The 20,273-nt window shown below is 31.3% G+C and overlaps 1 protein-coding gene and 1 pseudogene across 2 annotated transcripts; one reads left to right on the top strand and one right to left on the bottom strand.

The window, feature by feature from the left end:
- Window positions 1–2,394: 2,394 nt before the first annotated feature.
- Window positions 2,395–14,157, bottom strand: LOC128191291 (uncharacterized; annotated as a pseudogene).
- Window positions 13,001–18,830, top strand: LOC128157467 (uncharacterized). 2 transcript variants are annotated; one of them, XM_052820029.1, is made up of 6 exons: window positions 13,001–13,089; window positions 15,851–15,927; window positions 16,162–16,272; window positions 16,635–16,767; window positions 16,876–16,976; window positions 17,125–18,830. In XM_052820029.1, the coding sequence occupies exons 2-6, from the start codon at window positions 15,883–15,885 to the stop codon at window positions 17,353–17,355; spliced, it is 621 nt and encodes a 206-aa protein (XP_052675989.1). In that variant the 5' UTR covers window positions 13,001–13,089; window positions 15,851–15,882; the 3' UTR covers window positions 17,356–18,830. The 2 variants fall into 2 exon arrangements, with proteins under 2 accessions (XP_052675989.1, XP_052675987.1); XM_052820027.1 differs by lacking the exon at window positions 13,001–13,089 and adding an exon at window positions 14,714–14,787.
- The last annotated feature ends 1,443 nt before the right edge of the window (window positions 18,831–20,273 follow it).

Below are 20,273 nucleotides of genomic sequence, written 5' to 3'. Positions count from 1 at the left end.
GCTCCTTCTTTGTATTTTCAAGGGAAAATACCCCATTTCATTTTCTTCATCAGTTTTGAAAGAGGGAGAAATGTTCTATGTTAATATGAAGCATTGAATCTTCCATTTTATAATATTTAGCTTAGAATACGCATAAAACGTTCTGCAAAAGATGACCATTTTCACCTATATATTGGGTTTTGAGACGCCCCCCTCTTCACTTTTTTTTAGGGAAACACCACATTATCTTCATCAATTTTGAAAGAGGAAGAATTGATGTGTGTTATGTACGCAGCATTGAATCTCCAATCTTCTAAAGTTCTAAAAAGTCTTGCTAAAGATGACCATTTTCACCTATATATTGGGTTTTGAGATGCCCCCTCTTCATTTTTTTTGGGAAACACCTCATTGCCTTCATCAATTTTGAAAAAAGAAAAATTGATGTGTGTTATATATGCAGCATTGAATCTTCCATCTTCTAAAGTTTAGCCTAGCATAAACCGTTCTGCAAAAGATGACCATTTTCACCTATATATTGGGTTTTTGAGACGCCCCCTCTTCATTTTTTTTGGGAAACACCACATTATTTTCATCAATTGTGAAAGAGGAAGAATTTATGTGTGTTATATATGTAGCATTGAATATTCCACCCTCTGAAATTTAACCAAGCATAAAAAGTCTTACAAAATATGACCATTTTCACCTATATATTGGGTTTTGAGACGTTCCCTCTTTACATTTTAAAGGGAAACACCCCGCATTTTATATTTATTTTCAAAGACGGAAGTAAAAGTGTTCATATTGTATCAATTGTTCGATTTTCTACCCTCTAGAATTTTTTCTACATCAAAAGAAAGATACAAAATTTCCATTTTCCCTATATGCATACAATTTTCCAACAAAATGAATACATATTTTGAGACTCCCCCTATTCACCACAATAAGAGAAACATAGTGATTTTTTTACATCACTTAATTGAAAATGAGATTTAATGTATCTACCATAGAAATCAGCAAATTCCACCCTACAGTATTTTAATTATTCAACTAGAATTGGCCTCGTTAAAGTTTAAAATACAATTTATGGAAAATGCAGCACAACTCTTTCTTATTTTTAGGGAAGATCTTGCAGAAATTGAGCAAATTTAACTTATTTCCTCTTTATATTTTTAACTTGAGCTTTTCTTGTCCTGTCAGGTTGAATGTCTTTTGTCTAAATGACACCTCCTACCTCATCAAAAAATATTTCCTGCTAATTTCAAATTATCATAAACATATATTTGTATCATTTATGCTCGTAACAACCTGGCAGTTTTGTATTTAAATGAAAAATGTTGACAAGATTATTTTACCTTCTGAATTAGGGTGAAAAAAATCAATAAAAGCGATAACCTTGCATATGAAAATGACAGCTAGATAATTTAAAGTTCCAGACATTAATAGCAAACCTAAAGTTACTGTAATCGCTATCTGAGCAAGATTAATCGAAGAAGGTTAATTATCCAATTTTTAACAAAAAGTTTAATTGTAATATTGAACTGTGCATTTACAAAAATTGATAGTAATAATTTAAGGTTGTAAAAATATAATCAAATTGTTTTATGACTTCCTCCCTGCAGTATCAAGCGTGTGTGTCCTAGTTCAATTTTGTTGTATGTGTGTATTTTACAAATGTACCTCGAATACCTTGGACATAACTTACAATATTTCAATATTTATTTCTCTGCAACAGATTCCAAAAATGTCCAATATGTTTGTTATTCATCTTTGAATATATTCTTTTTATTTACCAGTCCTTTGCATTTTATCTAGAGGCTTTATATAAAAAGGTTGAACATTCGTATATCATAAACTACGACATCTGACATCGTGAAACAAATGCTTGCTTTGTTATAAGATTCAGTTACTGAACACTGAGTTCTCCCATTGTAGTTCTGATAAATGTAAACAGATGGGATAGTATTGAGGAGATCAGCAGAGTTACATAGTTTTACTTTGTTTAATACGTTACATAAAGAACAATAATTACTAATACGTTCAGATAATGTTATATTAATTGATACATCCTTTGGTATTTTGGACAATATGAGCTGGTGGTATCTGCAATTGAACCAGAGTTAAACATAATTTTTTACATGAGTTGTTTTATTGCAGGAGAATTTTGAATTTTATCAATTTAATGTGTTAGAACTAAATACGAATAGTATACTCGCCTTGAGCGAAAGCCAGTGTGAAAATATAAACATTTTGTACTGAGAGCTTTTATTCTATATTTTTATCCCAGATGTTAAAAATACTCTTTCCTCTACGGAATTTCAATCCAGGAGGAAGTTAAGACATGTACTTAATAATTTGTATTTATTTTGGGGTTTAGCCGTCCTTTGATTAAAACAAAATAACACATGTACACGTTCTCTTTGTTGTTAATATTCCATTGCAATTTTACATACATTTGTTTAAAAACCATCGCCACCATTTACTTCATCCACTTGCCGAAAAGATCCATCACATAATTATTGTTAGAAATTGGCATATCTTACTTATTCATACAAAGTATTACACAAAACAAGAAAGAAAAAAGGTCACAAAAACAAGAAAAACTTATTAGTTCCAGTTATAGTTCAGTTTGATACAATTTTATTTCAAAGTCGTCATGATACTGCTAGTACCCTCTATTTGATTGGGTTACTTGATTGGTTGATGAAAAAAAATTAGTAAGCAGTCAGGTATGGATCTGTAAAGTAAAATATCAAATCATTTCGATAACTTTTACATTACATCATCATCATTGCAAACAGTTTGTAAATCACATTCAATTTTCATAATAAATTATCAAACTGATTCTTTATCGATCATTAATACACGTACTGTGGTTTTATCAATATTCGTTGTATACCAATTTTCGTTGATTTCGTTGTTAAGTTTATCCTTGAAATTAAATATTCATTGAACTGCAACTTCTACTAATATTTTGTATTGAAAGGGTCATTGGCCACGAATTTACGTATCCTTGAAACTGTGATTTTCACTTTATCCACGAAAATTGATACCCTTGAATATTAATGAAACCACAGTATTTGCTATATACAAAGCTATTCTTTGTATATCGCAAATCCTTTTTTTCAAAAAGGAATATATTCTTGTACCTATTGTACAAGAATATATTCCTTTTTTTTTAAAAAATAGATATGTAAGTAACTAGAATAAACTAGGTTAAACATGTTCAGTAGGATGCATGTGGAAGTTGTTATGCGTTATTACAAAGTCTGGTTTATCAATATTAATAACCTTGACTTTTTAGATAATTGTTTTATTTTCTTAACTCGTTCTTATTCTTTGGTCATGGCCAATACAACATCCGTTCCGAGACGCAGTATTCGCTATTCAGGTTGTATTCTGCCTATTTTTGTTTATTCTATTGTCATCATGTTTCATCAATATTTTGATTGTATTAGGTACAAGAATAACGAGGTTTTTTCCATAATTCCTTAAATCAGCAAATCAGGGAATCAAGAAAATTATATCAGTTATGTATTAAAATTTCAGACTTTAAAAAGATATTGTTGGAAGCATTAAGTCTATCCATATGTTAATGGCCTGTTTTAAAAGTAAAAAAAAGATGATATATCATAATAATTACCAAGACTTTCTTCATATATATCGTCAGAAATCACCACATATTCCGGGGTTTCACCGTCATTGCTGTAATTAATTTGATTTTAAGAATCATACAATAACGTCTTTTAACTTGAAGAATTGTTACGATAATTTTTCTGTAATATTTTAAAACAGATTTGTCTTACCTAAAGCCTTCATTTTGTGTATTACCTGTAAACATTAAAGGCATTGTTTACAAAAGTATTATTTCTTTATTTTCTTCAAGTATGAAATTTCTCATTAGCATCAAATTGCAGCATTGATATAATTTGCTACTAGCTTATAACTTCAAAAATACTAAGTTTTTATTGTCTTTTACTTAGGATATTTGCTATCATGCATACATGCTTAAGAGTGGTTGTGTAGGAAAGCATGAAAGTTAAAAATGATTAAATATATTTACATATAATTAACATTAACGTCAGACACATAATGATGATGACATAAATTTTACCATGACTTTCTTCATAGACATCGTCAGATATCACCACCACATAATCTGGAAGAGCTTCTTCATTGCTGTGTTATGAAAAAAGTTACGAACTGTATATAGTATGTCCTTCACTAGACCCCAACCTCAGTATTTGATAAGATATAAACTTTGTCTTACCTAGAATTATCTCTTTGAGTGTCAACTGTAATTATTCATCAAATCATTATCATTGTAATATAAAGTCCCAGTACTTCTTTTTAATCATGAAAACTTACAACAAACATTTAACTTTTTACAAAAAATTTGATTGGTATCAAAGTTCAATGGAGTTCAAGTAATTCAAGTCATTTCAATATAAACTCGGCTTAAAACTTATAACCTACATGCTGATATGGATAATAAACAAGACCGAGGCACGTGTTACATACATATATATATATATATATATATATATATATATATATATATATATATATATATATATATATATATATATATATATATATATATACAAAACCAGTCCACATTTATTAAATTTCAAAATATTTCGTTACTTTTTACAATAACTTTCATATATTTGAAAGAAAAAGACATTGTTAGGGCTGGAATACAGGAATGGTGGATAAAGTTATAAAAAAAAAATTCATGCATGGCCAAATAGCAAAAATTGATATTATGACTTTTAAATTTTCATAAAAATATCTAGGAGTATGAACCTTTTATTTATGGTTATTTACACATGATTCTTACTTTTTTGCTCAAAAGGGGATTTTGTATAGTGATGACTGTTGACCCTCCAGAGGTCTTCCATGACATAAGGATTATTCTTTCTAAAAAAAAAATATCATAGCTTGTGTTCCCAAAGTTTACATTTCAAGTGTACTAAATCTTAAACATAACTTACTTGGATTTTCCGTGCAATTTACAGCCTGAAAAGTAATAAATAATATCAGTTTATTTCTTTTTTATGAATTATTTATGAAAATTGATTAAAAATCTGTGAGAAATATTTTGTTTTCTGAGTCAAACCATATATATAATACAATGCTAATATTTCATTATTAAAATTATAAGATAAAAAATAAATTCACCTTAAAAAGTACATTAACAAACTTTACAAAATACTTCTGTGCTCGACGTACATCGCTTGGCTGAGATTATGAATAAAACCAATCCCCCAAAGAACAGACCCAACGACCCAACGATTGTTCCATACAACAGTGTACTGGAGATAGCCTCTGAAAATTGTGAGAAATAAGATTATTACCTTCTTATTATCTCTGTATGGCCCGAACATTAAACTTTGATCTCAGAAGCCGGTGTAATGAAGAATAATGACCCCCGTAGAATAATGACCGGGGGTCATTTTTCTACGTAGAAAAATGACCCCCCGGTCATTATTCTACACAGAAAAATGACCCCCCGGTCATTATTCTACGTAGAAAAATGACCCCTTTGCCTGAAGAATAAGTGTCATTTTCATAAAAATGAGCACACTCCACATGAAGAAAAGTGACCCCTGTAGAATAATGACCCCCTTGTAGATATTATATATATATATATATATATATATATATATATATATATATATATATATATATATATATATATATATATATATATATATATATATTGTGAAATAGTCTTTACACTATTGTAATTTTGACTGCTGCAGTGTACAGAAAGTAACAGAAATTATAATTCATATTCAAATAAACTTAAAGTGAAAAAAGGGGTATATCTTAGAAAATAAAAATCCTTCCGTTATAACAAGATATTGACGTATTGCATCGGGGTATGGTTGTCATCTTAACAATTACATTTACATATATCTATGGTGTTCTGATAGGGCCACTTCGACCTAAGTTGCAAAGGCGATAGAGCGAAGGCGTAGGAGCAAAAGTGCGAAGATGCGACGACGAAGCGCGAAGATGTGACGCCTAAAGTGCGAAGTTGCGAAGGCGAAGGAGCGATACTACTATCTTCCTTTCCAACTTTGCACTCTGGCCTTCGCATCTTCGCACTTTTGCATTCGCCTTTTTTGATTGCATTCAGCAAGTCTCTGTCGATTACATAGAATTTAATACAGGCACCGTACTCGCCAAGGTTTTCCGATTAATCCAGGCTATTATTGGTACGAATGCGCTAGGCCATCGCGCTTACTATGAATGTTTATAAATATTTTAATGTGTACATGTAACATATATGTTTATTAGTAATGGCTATGCCTAATCATTATCTACTCCACACAAAATTTAATGTCCGCCATAATGTGTACATATGCACTTCTAAACTTCTGTCACTTACCAGCCGTCTGTTAACCGTGGACCAAACACAGTAACATTCTAATTTCATTATGCGACACGCCTTGCTCATGCATGGATCTAGAGGGGGAGAGGGGGTCCCCCCCCCGGAAAATTCAATATTAATAATTTTACGCAGTAAATCGGGAGAGGGAGTCCGGATCCTATCCCCCTGGATAATTTAATTTTATTGATTTTATATTTTTTTCCCCAAAATATGCCTCGGAACCCTTTAAACGATGGAGAGCTCCGCAATTATAAAACATAGGTAATCACAGATTACAAAGCTCACCGAGACGAGGCATCACCTTTATGAAGCATCACCTTTATAAGACCACCTTTATCATATTATATGAAAACCATCCTTTATGATCTTGGATATTCATGGATTCTGTTTTGACACAATATTGAATATCATCTGTTAAAAAATTGGTTGATAATCATATGTTCATATGTTTATCAATACAATAATATATAATTAAAATTGCATCCTATTATACTTACAATATATATCATATACTACCATAAAATACCGTAAAAAATTGTGAGATATGATATTATAACGATATTATAACGTAAGATATGACATTGTATTGTATTATACATTATAATTGTATTTGATCTAATAATAGAATATCATAAAACATAATACAATATAGTATTATATGAAACAATATCATATTGCAATAATACATCATAACATTGAAACATATGATATTATATTGTTTAATTAAGCATTGAATCATTATTTTTCTTAAAGAAGTGGTCTCATAACTGCAACGGTGTGCATACAAATTGTATAACGCGCGCTAGCGCGTAATGAAAATTTGTTTGCACTCATCGTTACTCATATATTGCAATATCATATGTAATACTATCATGTGATTAAATAATAATTAAATAATACAATATAATATTATACAATATTGTATCATATTAATCAATACTTTACATAACAATATCGTGATACAATATCATATCATAAAATATAAAAACAAGAGATGTTTTTAAAACACTTATGCCCACCTCCCTTGGAAACATCCACAAAGAAAATGAACTGCAAAAAACTGGTATTTTTCTATGTTCAAGGGGTATAACTCTGTCGAAAATTGCTCGATCGTACCCAATATCGAACGTGACCTTGATAATATAATGATAAACCTGTACACAAAATTGCATTCCAATATGTTGATCCTTTGCGAAGAAAATGAGCGGAAACTGCAAATAACTGGAATTTTTCTACGTCCAAGGGCCATAGCTCTGTCGAAAATTGCTCGATCGTACCCAATTACGAACTTGACCTAGATATTATCATGATAAACCTGTATACCAAATTTCATTTCAATATGTTCATCCTCTGCGAAGAAAATGAACTGAAACTGTTAGTGGACAGACTGACAGACCGACAGCAGCAGAGCAATATGCCCTCCCTTCTTCGAAGGGGGGCATAAAACTTGATACAATATTTTATCGCATCATATAACGTTTTACAATATAACATTTTGGTATTATATTGTATCCTATTAAACAATAGTGTTTCAAATCATACAATACTATATCATAGGAATCATGTAACATCATTTAACAACAACCACATCCATCTATCAAGCAGGTTTGAGTGAGGTAGGAGATTTCTCTAGCATCCTTGATAGTGGAGATCAGGCTCTGCATCTAAAGCAACCTCTGCGTTTCATTTATAATATAGTTACATCAACTATGCAAGCTATCATCTATAAAACATGTGACCTGTTCCATAAAACTAAACCACATCAAGAATCATAAACCTATGGCTCTGATTCAGCATTCAAGCCTGTCAGGTGCATCAGTATCATAAGGCGCACCATCCATACAAATTTAATGAAGTTAGGACCAGTAGTAACTAAGATATAATCATTAGAGGGCACCTGCAACAAAAACTTTAACCAGCTCTAAAAACCTTAACCTCCTCCAGGATCCAAAGCCTATTCAGCACTCAATCCTGTCTGGTGCATCAGTATCATAAGACACACCATATATGCAAGTTTGGTGAAGTTAGGACCAGTAGTAACTTAGATATTGCTATTAAAGGGTACCTGCAACAAAAACTTTAATCTGCTCCAAAAATCTTAACCTCCTCCAGCACCTGAAAGTTAGGAACCAGATTTAATAGGTCCAGATGCATCATCCATGTAATTTTGGTGAAGAGAGGACAAGTAATTATAATAGCTTAGATACAGGAGCTGCAACTAAAACTTTAACCAGCTCCGGACGCCGACGCCGGGGGATAACATATGCTCCCATTGACTTCGTCTGGGTGAGCTAAAAAGGCGAAAGAGCGAAGATTTGAAGGCGAGAGTGCGAAGTTGCAAAGGCGAAGAAGCGATAGTAGTATCACTTCTTCGCTTTCGCAACTTAGCACTTTCGTCTTCGCATCTTCGCGCTTCGCTGTCGCATCTTCTATATTCTTCACAGTGTTCATGAATTATACTTGCATTGTGGATTTCCACAATACAAACTGCTGGGTACATACAAGTTCATCACTTATGATCATTAATGATGAAAAGTTTACTTTATAACCAAGCTGAAGTTAGTAGGCAATGACAGCAGCAATTACGCCAGTAGAGGTTAGCGGCCAATAAGGAAAATCGTCAAAGTACTGAGAGTACTCGTACAAAAAATATATTTTACTTTATCCTCGGCATACTTTAGTAAGTTTAGTTAACATCAAGATGATTAATGCTTCAATAGTTTGTATGAGCATTGGTAACTTTTTATACAATAAAGATCGTGTGATCAAAATCAAGCGGGATATAAACCCCTAACATGGGCCCTAACCTCTTATCAACGCTTTTAGAAACAATCTTTTATTATAATCGACCAGTGTTTATTACATGTATCTATTAAGATTTACTATACTCAGGTACTCTTCACAAATTTGCTCTAAAAGAATAAAGTTTATTCATAATCACAAAACAACATTACAACAAATGTTTAGAATATTGATGTTCATGTATTACGTAGAAGAAAACAAAACTAACGCAGAATGATTTTTAAAAAAATCACTTTCCCCAAGAAATGTAAATAAGAAGTATTCATATTCCTACGTTACCTGCCCCTTAGTCTTTTCCCATTAAGATATATACATGTATCATTCTTCGATTGACAATTCATTCACCAATGAATATTGCTTATATCATTACAACAATTATTCTTTTATGATTATTGTTCGTTAATTATCTCACAATATCCTCATTTCCAAATTTTTCTTTATTTGCGTCATTTCCCGCCGTATGTCGACGAGAGAAGTAACGTAACTGTTAACAATCAATTTGTGGCAATGTCAGAGTGTTTTGCGTGTGCTTGCTACGGATATATACAGCGATTTATCAACAAGTTCGGTGTTTATAACTTCAAAATCAGTTGAACAGAGTGAAATATTAAGTAATTTCAAAGTCATATCTTGGATACGGGGTAACCAATTTCTATTCATGTTTACGGGGGGGGGGGGGGTGTCATTTTTTTATGGGGGTCATTTTTCTTCATGTTTAACATGAAGAAAAATAACCCCTGGGTCTTTTTTCTTTAGAAAAATCCAATTATTCTTCAGCTAGAGGGGTCATTATTCTACGTAGAAAAATGACCCCCGGTCATTATTCTACGGGGGTCATTTTTCTTCATTACACCGGCAAATAGGAATTATATAATAAAAACGTTTCAGTCGTTAAAATATAATTTCGTTATCATGCATCACTACATTTTAAAACTAGAATACATCAATGACGTGGCATTTAAATATTGTCTTACTAGTTAATCATATATTAGCTCAATAAAAGATTGGCCTTGTCAATGAATGCCCAAAAGTTTATTTAAAAACTTCTTTACAATTTTTTCTATATATGTGTGTTTTTTATTGGAAATAAAAGCATGCGTCAAGCGTTTTACCTACAAAATTATTTCAATTTCTTTGTATCCTCAGTTAACAACAAATATGGTTTAATGTATTGTTTTTGTTTTTGTTCCTTGAGCTTGCATTGATGAAATATTACAGCCAAGCAATCTCAGTTTAATAAAATTATGTATCAAAACCTGATAACCTAAAAATGAAGCACATTAATCAAAAGTACTTTACCCTCTTCATCTGACGTCCTGGATCCATTGACGGGTGTAAGAAACTGTGTTGTGTTTGGTATTCCAGAAGTATCTAGTTCAACAAAGTCAACACATACTTAAGTTCTGTGCAAAATGTTTAAGCTTAACATATTTTTATGTACATGTGTGCCTTTGTCATAAAGGATAAAATGGTTTATAAAGGTTATTAAGAGACTATTAATGACACAATTATACCGTCAGTATTTGTCAGCATTGTGGTAGTGGAAACAACGACAGTTGATATGCTGGGAGTTGAACTCGGTGTCTCTGTAATTTTTTGTGAAGAAAGACATGATATAAATAAGTTATACCTGTACTTATTTTTTCACTATATAAAAGTAACTCAATTTGTTTTGCTGATTCCTTGCAAAAACAGACTGATTCCCTAGAAAAAAGTCATTTTGATGAACAGATACAGTCCTATTCGGAACACGTGTCAATTTCTTTTGATACGGTAAAGGTAAGTACAGGTTCAAAAATATTGCGTATAATAATGTTTTTTCATATCCAAATAATTTTACTCTGGTTGCAACGTTCATTTAATTGGCTATGCAAATTCATCCATATCGTATAACAAAATTTTCCAAAGATACAATATGACGAGTGTGCAATAGAATTTGAATTGTTATGTTGAATCATGTTTAGTAAATAATTAAAATTATGTCACAGGTGGTGATACAATATTATTGGCATTTTATGGGTAATATGGTACCATTCTCATGTTATAATGTAGAAGTTTTTAGCCGTTGCAAGACGGGTTACTATATTAAGTATCAATTAGTTAAAATTGTAACAATAATAATGTATCAAAGAATGAAATTTTCTCATACAATCTATTTTTAACATGGCAAGAAGCACCTTGCAGTAATTCTATGTTGTATGCTTTTCAAGGGTAGCATACTAGTTATATTATTTGATTGTACTTGTAATTTGATATAATAATTTGTTGATGTATATATTTCGTTGACAATGGTAAAAGGAAATATATTACTTCCCTCATTATTTCAGAGAAAAGGAAATTTTATTACCTGTAGTTTGGAAAACTAGAGCAGTTGATTCATCGGTGGTTGGTACAGAGGAAGTAATACCTGAACCTTTGAAATCTTGAAAGGTAATAACAAATAAAATTAAGTACATAATAAACCACGAATTAGCAAAATTGCTTTGTATAATATTTTTTTTCAAGAGATAAATATTTTTTAGAAGGAAAACAATGGACTTTAAACATTTTACATTCATATTAATGTTGAGCGTTTGCAGCAATTTTAGTTCACTTTTTCTAGTAGATTAAATGTTATGCGCTTGCTTCAAAATAGAAATGAATTTTGACGACAATACTTATAAAGTATTATCTTTATTGATTGATTTAGTTTTTTTAATAGATATAAGAATTATTTTTATATTTATTATGGAGGAAAGGGAATATCACCTGTGGTTTGGAATATTGAAGTAGTTGAATCATCCAAGGTTGATACAGAGGAAGTTATACTTAAAACTTCTATATTATATAGAATCAAAATAAATCTTAATTAGGAATAAATTGCCATGACGATAACTTCCTTTTACAGTTGGAGAATGTAAACACGTGGTTTTTCTGTGTAAAAATGTGGAACAGTTACATGTAATTAAAATGTGTACATGCTATATATATATAGACCTGATGGTTCACGCAACGATTTCTGTATAATGGATTTATGAGCAATTTAAAGATTATGCCTAAGGCATACATTGATATCATATTACTCTGTAATCATTAATAAATCATCGTTTAAAATTGATTTGTTTTACAAAATTAACAAGCGATGAAAAAGGAATCAAGAAAAATATGTATTTTCATTCAACAAATCAAAATGCTTTCTTTTACGTTAATAATTTTACAATTTATGCATAAATATTTGTCATACTAGTATTTGTATAAATTGCTTACATACAACAACATACCGTTAACTTCAACCGTGACAAACGCTGGTTTTGAGGTCCCGGCAGTGTTACTACAAGTACACGAGTAAGTGCCTTTGTCAGACAGTTGCACGTCCATTATGGTATATGTTTGACTGCTGCTGATCTGAATACTGTCTTTAGTCCAGCTAAACGCTAGGTCAGTGTTTGGATTGGCATCTTTGACCAAACACTCCAGAGTGACACTAGCAGCATCGACCCGGGTTACTATATTTGATCCAGGGGATATACCTACCTCTGGAACATCTATAAACACATTTTAAACGTTTGATAAACCTCCAGCCTAAACTCATTTACATAAATTAAATTAAAGAAGGCATTTAATTGAAAACGGTGTTTACTTGAAAAACACATCAAAATCTGAGATTCATGATAAAAAGAAGAAAGAAAATAATGATTGTCATATTCAGTCATTTCGCTAAAAGCTTTCGATGTTTCTTACATAACACATCAAGAGTTTTCAGATCACTATGCTCAGATGTCAGGCCTTTATCTTCGTTTGCTACGCATCTAAGTGTTGTTCCTTTATCTTGTTTTTGGACTCTGTCGATGGTTAGTGTTTGTCCCCCATTGCCCGTCACAGAGAAGCGAGGGTTGTTGACGGGAGCATAGTTTACAAACCACGAGTAGGTAAGTGGAAGCCCTGGGGCTGGGTTCGATGTTGATGTTGTGGAACATGTAAAAGTTTGAACTGTACCCGATATGATTGTGTTCTCAGTAATAATGGTTGGTTTTCTTGGCTGTGCTATTTTAATGGAGCAGAAGATAAACGATTGTGTATTGTTTAAAAATAAAACAAAATGAACAGGTATAGCTCGAAGAAAAATTTGAAAATTATAAATTCAAAATTTTGTCATAACAATATTACTCCTAGTAATCCACGTGGAAATTTGAAGAAAATCAATAGTCTTATTTCCTAAAGCAACCACAATAACGTTAGAGCAATTGTAAGTCTTGTTAATTCAATATTTCCGAAAACCACTTAACGTTTACATTTCAAAATGATTAAAATTTCAAAAGTTAACGCATGAAATATTCATTTTCTAATCAAAAACAAAGTAAGTAATCTTATAATTTTTACTTACCCATAACATAAAGGGTATTAGCGGATGAGGTTGAGGTCGAAGCGAAATATATTCCTCCATCGCTAAGACTGACGCTACTAGTGAAACAAAGGTTGACCCGATTGTTGGCTTCATCAAGTCCACATGCTACTCTACCTTTGTAATTTGCATCAATTTCAACAACAGGACTTGCACCGTTAAAAACCCTTGCCATTGTGCATACAGGTGCTGATCCTTTGAAAAGAACGGTAATCAGGAAGGTTCCTGATACATCAACACCAATAATAGGAATATTTAGACATCCTTGGTGGTTTTGATGAATGTATGCTGGTTGTATTTGTTGTAGAGCTGAATATAAATTTCAGTGACTCAAGATTAGCACGCATCATTTCGTTAAAATATTCAAAAACAATATACACACAAGGTTGACATATGTTACATATACCTACCTTTTTCAATAAGAACACAAATAAGAAGAAATGCAGTTTGATAGGCCAAGTAATGCATTTCAACACGTAAAACAATACTAAGCATAAGGTTTTTCTTTAAAAGTGTAAATATTTAAAAAGTCAACATTCTTTACTTAATCAGTGATGAATCAAAGTCAAATAATGATACAAAAGTGAAGGTTTCTTTCATTCACTTTCTTTTATTCTTCACTGCTTGCAGCTATTGTGAAAAGCAAATGATTCGGAATTATAAGTTATGCATGGGTCTTTTGATCTTTCACTTATCACAAAGCTACGAAATTGTGATATCTTATTTTGATCACACCCTTAACAGTCTTCCTGGTTGGTCGCTTGTTTGGGGGAATGTCTTAAGCGTGTCTCTTTGTTTGACGATATAAAATAGTATTTAAAAAACAAATTTATTGAAAATGCAGCAAGAATCCTTATTTTTTTATAAACAAGAACTTCAAGAGTTTTGAGCAAATTTGTTTTACTTCCTCTTTATTATATTTTTAATTTGAGTTTTTCTTGTCATGTCAGGTCGAATGTCTTTTGTTTAAATGACACCTTCTACCTCATTAAAATTTTTGCTTTGCTAATTTCAAATTATTTTAAACGTATTTATTTTCTTTAAGCTGTACACACGCTAGCAAATTTGTATTGACATGAAAAATGTCGACAAGACTATTTGACCTCCTGAATTAGGTTGGAAAAATTCAATAAAAGCGATAACCTTGCATATCAAAATGACAGCTAGAGTATTTAAACTTCCAGACATTAATAGCAAACCAAAAGTTACTGTTGCCGCTATCTGGGTAAGTGTAATCGAAGAAGGTTTTTTTTTTTAATTTAATGTGAACAACGAGTTTAATTGTAACAAAACTGTATATTTTCAAAAATTGATAATTTATTTTCTTTTAAAAGGATAGTGATATCATTTATTTGCTTTATGACGTCCCCCTGCAATACCAAACGCTTGTTTTCTAGTTTTGTTGTATGTGTGTATTTTACTTGGAATTGCTTAGACATAATTTACTTTATTTTACTTTATATTTCTCTATAACATATTGGAAAAAATGTCCAATATGCTTATTATTTATCTTTAAATATTATTTCTTTTTATTACCAATCCTTTGTATAATATCAAGAGGCTTTATGTCAAAAGGTTATATCGGTTAAGACTAAGATTATGGCTTGTGTTTGCTTATGATTCAATCTTTAAGGGATCAAATCCTCTGTACATATTGCTCGATAACGAATCGGGTCAACAGTAACATTGTTTATATGTATCCAAACAGAATATCCATTGAAAAAAACCCCCACATTTTACCTTTTGTTACTGATTATTTGAAAGAGTTAATTTTTATTCCATAAAACTACGAAAAAAGGTTATAATGCAGCAAAGTTTTTTTTCTTAACTGCATTTATCAATAATTACCTTTTTACAAGAATTTAGATTAGGTTTCTGCAGTATTCTCTTTATCAATAATTAAGAGAGAAAATCCAAGCGTAATCCAATATTTTGAGCCAGATGTCGATTATACCCATTTAACAACGGGATTTCTTTTTAGTACACAGTTTTAATGGAAGAAGTTCATTAATTTCTGATCCCGGATCATATTTTCTATTGATTTTAAAATTGATGACAAAGTAAAAAAAACTAGGTCGTTATTTTAGAATTATGTGACTCTTTATCAGAATTTAAAAAAGGTTACATAATTCATAAGTGTGCGTTCGTGTCTCCGACTTTTTTTAGTTTTTAAGTTAAGGTAAAGAGCTTTATGTACAACGTTTATTTTGTACTGATGGCAAAGGCTGTCGATATCCTACTTATGCAAATGCTTTTAAAATAAAAATATTTGTCTGTTCATATTTCAGTCCATGTAAAACCTTTTATCAGAACTTTGACGATGTCTCGATTAACCAAAGATCAAGTAAATTATCCACCAGAAGAGGTTAGCATATTGATAACAGATTATTCAGCAGTTCCTGGAACACTTCAAGTCTGATGAATTTTAAAATACTTCCTTTTTTATCAACTGGCTTTTCAAAACAAATGTGACATGAGTCAGATGAACAGGTTCAAATCAAAGTTAATGCAGAACTTTATCTCACATTTTATGCTACAAATTTATTGCAAAATAAATAGTTCCACCTATCTAAATAGCTTGTGTTTTTATGGATTTTAGGTTGATCCTTTAGTAATGCTGTCTAATATTCAACACCAAATTGGACATGCTGTAGAAGATGCGGCTGGAGATGTAACTGCTAAAAATAAACTAAAATCAGGATCTCTCTTTGTAAGCATTTTATAGCACTTTTATTTGAATACGTATATAAATGCAGAGACAATTATTTTTTTCATGTCAGCATCCAAAATTGAAGTAGCAATAATAATAGAAAACACTCTTGAGATTCTATGTCGGTACGATTTAAAATCAAGACACTAGGTTTGTTTAGTCTGTTTTTATTTTCAAAAAAACCGTCATATTGACATATTTTTGTCATAAAATTAAGGTAATTCATGTTTATTCATATATGCAATATACTTTTGAATAAACATATTAATTTTGTAATGATTGGTGTATATCTCGAAAATAGCTTATGCTGATTTACTTGAATGGAAAGTATTGTACGTGTACATATGTATGACTAATTTCAGAGTACTTTTGAAACTGGCAATCAGATAATGCTGGTTTCTAGAACTAGTGGACGGGCCCTGAGGATACTACGGACTAAAGCTGATAAACTCAAAGTGGATGGAAGAGGGGCTGTAACACGCCAAGAATGGAACGGTTGTTTACTTTGATTTCTTAAGGGTCTAAGAACAATATTTTGTTAAATACTAATAGATTAAATTCATGAGATGTTTAATTTTGAGTTTTGTTTGTATATAATTTCAGCGGTTTGGACGGTCATTAATGAGGGACACAATCAGGTTCGGCTTCATAATCACAATAACTTTCTAGCAATCGTCAATGGAGAAGCTACCGTGATCACTGTAGTGAGTAAAAATCTTCTGGGCAGTAATAGTTGTATCGGGAAAAATCTATGTAAAACTTATTGCAACTAACAAACATGTAAGTAAGGAAATTGAGAAACTAATTTGATCATATTACTTTACTAGTATAATAGTCAGAATAATCTTTCAGCCAGAGGGATCTGAACACAATATATTAAAAACTAAGCTTCAGTTGGTGCTGGATCCGGAGAGTTTTGTAGCCCTGGAGTCTATTCAGGAACCAGAGAAGTGTGTGGGGGTGGAAGACAATGGAAGCATGAAGGCAGCAGAGAACTGTACTTCTTCCGATAACCACGCCATGTTTGGTATTCATTTGATAGTAAGATTACGCCATATTTGCTGTTATTTCATCTTCGCGTGAGATTTTTCACTGGCTATGAAGGCGATAGCAAGGTTAATGTTTCCGAGACAGCAACAATTTTCCGATGCAAAGCGAAGCACCTACAGATATAGTTACAATACACTTGATTTTGTGGAGAAAAAAAGGTATTTAATTGTATATGTACCGAAGAAAAGTTTATATGTCGGTTGTGTAGAGTTTGTTGATGGTAACAAATTGGAGTTATCGGACTTTGAACATGGATAAAGTAGAGGTGTTTCGAGAAAAAAAAAAATAAAGGATGACTATTTACCATTTACAAACAGCACATACACATTTCACGTTATATAAAATAGCATATTTTTTGTCGTCCTTTTACACGGAGGTATAAAAAGTGTATATTGGCCAATGAGTCAAAGAGTATTTAAATTGTACAATTACTAGTATTACATTTGATATATAATTGACCGAGACCATGACTTATATTAACTGACTTAAGAGAAAAAAAATAAAATGTTACCTGCTAGTAATAATACTTTTTATTTACAGGAAAAGGGCATGAGACTTATCGAAAAAAATACTTTGAAGGATATAGATACCGGTCTGCTAAAGAGTCTGACTTGAAGCTGAAGAATATGCACGTGACGGTTTTAACGTTAGCCATATTGGAGTGTGCAACTTGTAGTTTTTATCAAATACATTGTGTTGTGAATGTAAATCTGATTTTGTTGTATAAGAAAAATGGTAATTACACAGCATTCATATGTGTTGTATGATTGTTAATTTATTGTTCTTTGCCTATAATGACACTCCTTGCAATCAAGGCAAAAGTCATTTTGATTTCTAAGTTTTAATGTAAATAATATTTGCACGTTTATTCAAAATTATTTTTTCAACTGTAAGGGTAGAGTGTAACACTTTAAGATATAATATGAACAAAAGCAATCTCACTGTCAAAAAATTTTGAAATCTGGAATAAAAGATCATTTATTTTTAAAATCTAAAACTTTCTAGTCTAGAACTCTTGAAATACTGATCACTACCTGACAGTTAAAACAAATGCTACGTTACGATGTAAAAACTTCGAATTCTTTAGGATAAAACACAAAATTACGACTAATCTTAGTGTTTGAATTTTGAAATGAAATTAACAAAAGATATACAAACTATATTCATTTTAAAGAAATGTAATTCATATATTACTCAAAGAATCTGGTTTTTATTATATCTTATGAAATAAGAAATAATCTCTTCTGGAATTTCTTAACACTTTGATCAGTGATGACTTATTTACACTATATCGTAATTAGAATTCGACCATTGCCAATTCCAACCAAACGATGGAAATATGGCTAAATCGTTCCTTTTATATCGAGTTGGGCTGGACTTGGACCAGTAACTGTTTAGAATTATGTGGTGTTATGCTTAGAATGTCGATGTCATTTTTCAGTATTATATAATTTATATAAGATTGATTTTCAACACCTTGAAACAAATAATATGAATAAAAAAAATTCCAGTTAAAGTCTTCTTTTATTTTTGATTTTAATTTAAAGTAGTTTACGCTTTTGTTTAGAAGAAATTATACTTTCTTTCAAATTTCATTTTTTGTTTGTTCGATATACTGTTTTACACAAATGTTTGTATGCAGAAAGAAATAAACTATATCTACCGATTTAAGCTAATTGTGTTTTCTCTGCCATTCTTGTTCCCTTTGTGCCTGCTTAATTAAGATACCGAAAGATTGCATTTTATAATGTCATAAATTGTTCAAACTAACACAGAGCGTACATATTCTCGCGCTATTTAAGGAATCATTCTTTGAGTATTATGATGTGATAATTTCGTTCAGGGCGTGATCATATTGAATAAAGCCCAAAGGGCTTTATGATAGATTTGATCACATCTCGCCTGAAATTATCACCTCATTATATTTAAAGAATGATTCAATATTATTCCTATATATAATTTTCAGCAATTGTACGATAAAAAATTAAAATATTAAGTGTGTGCCGACCGGTGTCACCCCGCTGGCGCACCAACAATACTCCATTTGAATTTATTGGACTGTTTATAGCAAAATTGATTCGTATTGTTATCACAGACAAAGACACTGGAAAATGCATATGTAAATATGATTTATTGTGCGGAGGATACGGACACTTCGCGGATAACATGTTATACCTATTTACTTACTATCGAAAGCCATGAAATAGGTATTTTTAAGAAATTTGATGTTAAACAATTTACAGTTATCGGTCTTTGAATTTAATGTACCGACTCCATATAATTAGAAAAAAAAATCAAAGATGACCCAAGGGTGGATAACACGAGAAATATTTCACGGTCAGCGTTGTATAGAGGAAATAGCAGGTTTATTCATCGGATTTCAAATTTAACCAAAAAAAAAAAAAAACAACCCACATAATTATCTGATGCAAAATAAAAAATGCAGATATGCCTTAAAGGGGCATGGTCACGATTTTGGTCAAATTCTTCATATTTTTTTTTTCATTATTCACAATGCTTTAAAAAGTGCATTTCTAATGATCAAATAAAATTAAAGAGTCATTCGTAGAGTTATAAGCAAGATACAGGGCTCACGATTCTTTGTCATGTAAACAAGGCTCGTGCCCTGTTTTTGTTTATATAGGTTCAATCTTTTTTCAGCTTATTTGTCTATCTTTTTATTTATAATAAGCATAAATTAACAGTTCCTAACGTTTAAGACATTTGTTTAAGGTTTAAAACAGAAAGTTTTACTTTAAAGCTGAACACCGCTCGAAAATAGGAACCGTCACACAGGTACCTGGTATATAAACCCTTCGATTTCGTTACACCCGATTGCACATCTGAAACTCGTGGCCGACGTGTAGTGTTCCTTTCGTTGTCTTTGGATTTTTATGCATTTAATTGTTATTTATGTGCATATTATGTCTGTAAATAATGCAATGACCAGT

The sequence above is a fragment of the Crassostrea angulata genome, chromosome 7 (genome assembly GCF_025612915.1).
Source record: "Crassostrea angulata isolate pt1a10 chromosome 7, ASM2561291v2, whole genome shotgun sequence".
Lineage (NCBI taxonomy): Eukaryota > Metazoa > Mollusca > Bivalvia > Ostreida > Ostreidae > Magallana > Magallana angulata.
The sequence above is the reverse complement of the archived record's forward strand: the minus strand, read 5'-3'. Positions and strand labels throughout refer to the sequence as shown.

Excerpts from the sequence above, each read along its gene's own strand:
- LOC128157467 (XM_052820029.1), top strand. The coding sequence starts at position 15,883 with ATGTCTCGATTAACCAAAGATCAAGTAAATTATCCACCAGAAGAG. Across the intron at positions 16,273-16,634 it reads TAAAATCAGGATCTCTCTTT|AGTACTTTTGAAACTGGCAA; the intron begins GTAAGCATTTTA and ends GACTAATTTCAG. Across the intron at positions 16,768-16,875 it reads AACACGCCAAGAATGGAACG|CGGTTTGGACGGTCATTAAT; the intron begins GTTGTTTACTTT and ends ATATAATTTCAG.